The sequence below is a fragment of the Cynoglossus semilaevis genome, chromosome 14 (assembly GCF_000523025.1).
Source record: "Cynoglossus semilaevis isolate Cse_v1.0 chromosome 14, Cse_v1.0, whole genome shotgun sequence".
NCBI lineage: Eukaryota > Metazoa > Chordata > Actinopteri > Pleuronectiformes > Cynoglossidae > Cynoglossus > Cynoglossus semilaevis.
In genome coordinates, this window is record NC_024320.1 from 22,636,706 (window position 1) to 22,642,197 (window position 5,492).

Genomic DNA, 5,492 nt, shown 5'->3' on the forward strand with positions numbered 1-5,492 from the left:
CTTGTTGGCTTTGTTTTGTTTACTCTCCTGTGATTGGTACCATTGCAGGAATGTCAACGTTAATGGAAGGCGGCACCTGTACTTTTGGTCTCTACGAAGCTTTAAAATTAAAGGAACACACTGTGAAAAACCATTTAATATCTTAAAACATAAATCACCCGACTAACTTGATATTTTATGGTTTGGTTCATTCAAGACAAAGAACATCCTGTAAATGTTACATTATTAAAAATAATACCTTAGCTTGGTGTATTTTTTTGTCTATCTTGTATACAAATACAAATTATTTAAAATTTTAAATATATCATAATTATTTACCTTTCAATTTAAGTGTTAATAAAATCGCACTTTCTCTCGAAACAACTACACGTAAGGATTTGACTGTAAACGATCGACAATATCAAGTAAATCCGGCAGGTGGCAGCGTTGCAACACAACCAGTGACAGTATGCTATGTTTGAAATCAAAGAAAACGAAGAAGACGTTGTGCGCGTGCGCGGTCATTTGTACATGAGGTTGGCGGGTTGCAAGTTTTCCATGTTACTAATACGTTAATTTTAAATATACTACTCTGCCGTTGGACATAAAAACCTCGCATACAGATCACTTGGGAGAACGCGAGGTACCTCCTGTCAGGTAAACTAAACGCTTTAATTTTAAAGACTATTTTTCACTCACTTAGCATTTAGCTTGTGGCTAAACAGTATGGTTGTGATGCTAACGGTTTGCTAACTCACCGGTATAACACTGACAGTGTCAAAAGGTCGGCTCAGTAGTCTTAGATTGTGTTCCATTTCTCAGATTTTCTGTCTCCATGTGTACGACAAGTATATGACACTTTAGTCTAACATTATTTATGTGTGTGTGTGTGTGTGTGTGGCTACGGTTGCTCCACAGCCATGCCGTCGAGCGCTGGACCGAGCAGCCCCGCAGCTGCACTTGCCGAGGCACTGGAGAACTCAGCCCAGGTGATAGACAAACACCTGCAGGAGGACCGGTTCTTTCCTGACCTGTCGGAGCTGCTCAGTGTTCCATCACACAGTAAGTCACGGGTGAAAATAACGAGCTGGAGGAAGAAGAGTGATCGGTACCAGTGGATAACGCGAGAAAGTTACCAGAACCAAACCTGCCGCTAAACCGTTAAATATAATAATAAAGAGTTATTTTTCGCTATCGTTTATCGATATATTGTGAGTTCTGTGTGATATGGATATGATGAGGGTGAAGCTACACTTGTCTGTTTGACAGTTAATATATTCTATATTAAATTATGACATGTTTATGATATATCTATTATTCCCTCCACATTTCTTCTGTTTTTATTGGTCAAAGCTGTGATTTCATTTACGACCATACAGGACAACTACAAGTTAGGCAAAAAATATCACTAAACAGTTACTTTATCTAGCACAAAGAAGTGTGGGATCAATAAAATTTGATCTAATCTATAAACAAAATTGACACTTTGTTATTATATGGTAATTATTTTTACATAAAAATCTCAGTTTTTATGAGAGCGTTGCTCTGGTATTTCTTTGTTTGTTTGTTTTTATTTCACTTAAAGATTTGATTTGATCTGAACTATAAATGTGGACACCTGGTACACTATCACTTCTCTCATGGTGTTCACAGATATGCCGTCCCTCTCCGGGGTGTCGGACATGGACTACCCTCTCCAGGGACCAGGTCTATTGAGTGTGCCGAACCTCCCGGAGCTCAACGCCGTTCGCAGAGTTCCCCTTCCTCCTGAGCTGGTGGAGCAGTTCAGTCGTATCCTTGATGTTTTTTTTTGTTTGTTTTTTGATAAAACCAGTTCCTCTGTATCCACTGTCAAAGGTTGACTGTGATAAAACATGAGGTGATTTTTTTTCCACTTAACAGTTTCACAGATATGCAGTGTAACTGCATGATGGGAGTTTTCCCAGAGATTTCTCGTGCGTGGCTGACTATTGACAATGACATCTTCATGTGGAATTATGAGGACGGGTGAGTGTTTTTGACTGGGATTATGATAATCCCTGATTGAAAGTTTTAATCTATTTATGCTCAGATATTGGACTTTTAAACGCCAGATTTAAAAAGAAAAACTTCATGTCGTCTGTTGTGTTGTTTTCAGAGGAGACGTGGCCTACTTTGACGGCCTTATTGAAACCATTCTTGCAGTGGGTCTGGTGAAACCCAAACAGGGTATGAAAAGACGTTTGTTGTCGTGATTTCTTCTTCTTCTTCTTTCATTCAAGGTGTCTGTATGATTGGTCATCATTTTTTTTGTTCCTCAGGGATTTTACAGCCACACATTCACTACCTACTGGTCCTGGCCACCTCAGTGGATGTTGTGATCCTTGGGTTGAGCGTTCCCAAAAGCCAGGCTGGTGAGGATTTTTAATACTTTTAACAGAATGAGCTCCAGACAAATTGACACCAAATCTCTGTTAAATCCCATCACTGACTGAAATGGTCTGTGAACCTCATCAACTGAAATTGTTCTCTTCAATAACAGAAGAGAGAAAAAAGTCACATTTCTCTCCAGAAACACTAGAAAATATACTAATATGTACTATACACTGTGGGAATAGTGAAATATGAAGGTATAAATATATAAAAAAAAATGTAACAAATGGTAACGTTTACGAATAAATTAGGGTTGAGAAGTGACTGTAAACATTTTTAGGACCGTGGTTCAAAAAGAAAAATGTGATGCTAAGGTTTTTTGTACTAACGTATGGTAAAACAACCTGTCTGTGTTGCTGTAGCAGCTGCAAAATAAATATATTTATGAATAAATATTTCATGAAACAACAGTGTTTATAGTATTTAAACAAAACATATATTAACCACATATATGCGACTGTTTCTGGGTCTCATCTTCAGGTTTGAACGACAGCATGTCCGGTGGGCTGCAGCTGCTGCCGGACCCTCTCTTCGCCATCCCCACAGACAACACCTACATCCTCTCCATCACCTCCACAGACCTGGGCCGCATCTTCATGGCAGGGAAGGACGGGTGCCTGTACGAGATAGCCTACCAGGCCGAGGCTGGCTGGCTGAGTCAGCGCTGCCGGAAAATCAACCACTCCAAAAGCTCCTTGTCGTTCCTCGTCCCCTCCGTGCTTCAGTTCTCGTTCTCTGAAGATGGTGAGAAAGAAAAAAACGTTTTCAAACTTGTAGTGGATGTAATTTAAACATCGCGTGTCAACGTTTATGTGTGTGTTTGTTCAACAGATCCCATTGTACAGATTGCTGTAGACAACTCCCGCAACACACTGTTCACACGGTCTGAGAAAGGTGTCCTGCAGGTCTGAGTTTTCATTAAAAAAATCATTTTTATTTCGTTTTTGTTAAGAATATCCAACAGATCCAACATATCGACAGATATTAGCATATGCCTGGGTTTCGCCAAATGACCTGCCTTAAACTTTTTTGGGGGATAAAGGGCAGTATATTAAAGTAAAATTCACTAGGTGGCAGCATTGCAGCTCATTGAATTATTGTCATACTCATACAGTGGTTTGTACAGATAAATAAATAAATATTACCAAGCCGATATCAGTATCTGTTGAAATTGAAATCGGAAATTTAGTGTTTGGACAATATGGGCATTTTGAATATCGGCAAAAAGTTAATATCAGACATCTCTAGTTTTTGTCATGACATAAATGCAGTTTTTGTTGCTGTGGTCATAGATGTTGTTAATACTGTAAATAACCCAAAGTGATAATTCTACAAGGAATAAAAGATATATTAAAAAAAATAGAATGTTAGTATTTTCGCTCAGTACTTGAGATATGCCTTGTTTTATTTCAATGTTTCGTACCTAATATTGCCATCATGTGACCTACAGGTGTATGACCTGGGCACTGACGGACAGGGAATGAGCCGCGTTGCAACTTTATCCCAGAACTCGATCGTTGCAGCTGCTGGAAACATTGCCAGGTATTGCCATGTTTGTAATTTTTATTTTTATTTTATTTATTTTTTAAGTTAAATGTCCACTGTTTAAAACTCTGTGTTTTCCTTCCTGCAGGACCATTGATCGTTCTGTCTTCAAGCCCATCGTCCAGATCTCTGTCATCGACAGATCGGAGTCTTCAGACTGTCACCTGCTCGCTGTCACTCATGCAGGTGGGGGCTACTCCACAGTTACGAGGGTCTCAGTCATTATCGACACTCTGATTAACAACAAGCGTGTTTGTTTCCCCCCCACACACACACACACACACACACGTGTCTGTAGGAGTACGTCTCTACTTCAGCACTACACCGTTTGCCCCGCTACACCAGAAGTACGTGGCAGTTAGACCCAGCCTGCTGGCGTTAATTCATGTTCGTCTGCCACCGGGGTTTTCTGCGTCTTCCACCCTGCAGAAACCAGCGAAGGTCCACAAGGCCCTGCACAGTAAAGGTCCGTTAGACTTCAGTTCAGTGTGTGTACGTGTGAACAGAACCTGTTTGGACAAGAATATCATGGTGTTTTTTTTTTTCATCCTGCAGGTGTTTTACTAATGGCTGCGTCCGAGTCAGAGGACAGTGACATCCTGTGGTGCATCAACCACGACTCCTTTCCCTTTAAGAAGCCCCTGATGGAGACGCAGGTCAGTAAAGGTCATGGTGCAGAGCAGGAAACATGGATGGATGTTTTGAAAATAAAGTAACGATATAAGCCATTTGTTCAACATGTATATTTTCATCTGTACAAACCACTGTATGAGTTACTGCCACCTAGTGACTGGAGGCTTGTTATCATTCAAGTGTTACAGCAGGGGCTTTTAGTGTGCTATATTCCATTGGAAGTCCCTCACAGGGCCCTCTAGGGGTCCCACCCCACTATTTGAGAACACTGGGTTAAGTGCATTTACGCAAAAATCTGCGAATCTCTGCCTCAAGACATTGTCGAGGTGTGAGTGTGCTCTAAAATATGAAGTTGCTTCTGTTGAAGTCGGTTTCATTTTGGATATAGCCTGACGACGCTGTTAAGCCAAACTCGTTATGTAAACGTCCAGTTCAATCATGTTGACACTGCATGACGTCATTACTGTCCATCGCTGTTTTAGAAACAATAATCCTGTCACGGCTCGACTCTGTTTCATTTTGATTGTCCACCGAGGAGGGACAAAAATGCTGGACGCTGCCAACAGCGCCATTACCAAAATGAAGCCAACTTCAGCAGAGATATAGATGTCATGAGGTGTTAAAGTTGAAGGTTTTAACAAGTACAGACGTTCACTGATAAAGCAGGCCAAGTGGGGGCAATAATTAAGGGGTTGTTGCTGCTGCTGATGCTGCTGCTGATGCTGATGCTGATGCCTGATGTGAACAGTGGAAACCCTGAGTCAGAATAAACTGTGTCTTTCTCTCCTCCTGCAGATGATTTCAAATATTGACGGACACTCGTGGGCTCTCTGTGCTCTCAACGATGAAAGGCCGACCAAGATTTTCACTCCGCTCAACAAGGAACTGATCCCCGTCACCGATTCCCCGGTGGTGGTTCAGCA

General features: G+C 41.1%; 1 protein-coding gene across 1 annotated transcript in view; it reads left to right on the plus strand.

The window, feature by feature from the left end:
• The first annotated feature begins 461 nt into the window (after positions 1 to 461).
• Positions 462 to 5,492, plus strand: part of nup155 (nucleoporin 155) — a 19,738-nt gene continuing 14,707 nt past the window's right edge. The window contains exons 1-13 of the mRNA XM_025062060.1: positions 462 to 636; positions 898 to 1,041; positions 1,633 to 1,770; positions 1,890 to 1,986; positions 2,117 to 2,187; positions 2,280 to 2,372; positions 2,872 to 3,135; positions 3,223 to 3,296; positions 3,842 to 3,933; positions 4,025 to 4,122; positions 4,235 to 4,402; positions 4,492 to 4,592; positions 5,365 to 5,487. Of these exons, the coding sequence (XP_024917828.1) occupies positions 900 to 1,041; positions 1,633 to 1,770; positions 1,890 to 1,986; positions 2,117 to 2,187; positions 2,280 to 2,372; positions 2,872 to 3,135; positions 3,223 to 3,296; positions 3,842 to 3,933; positions 4,025 to 4,122; positions 4,235 to 4,402; positions 4,492 to 4,592; positions 5,365 to 5,487 (1,461 nt within the window). The 5' untranslated portion in view covers positions 462 to 636; positions 898 to 899. The remainder of the gene's footprint in view (positions 637 to 897; positions 1,042 to 1,632; positions 1,771 to 1,889; positions 1,987 to 2,116; positions 2,188 to 2,279; positions 2,373 to 2,871; positions 3,136 to 3,222; positions 3,297 to 3,841; positions 3,934 to 4,024; positions 4,123 to 4,234; positions 4,403 to 4,491; positions 4,593 to 5,364; positions 5,488 to 5,492) is intronic.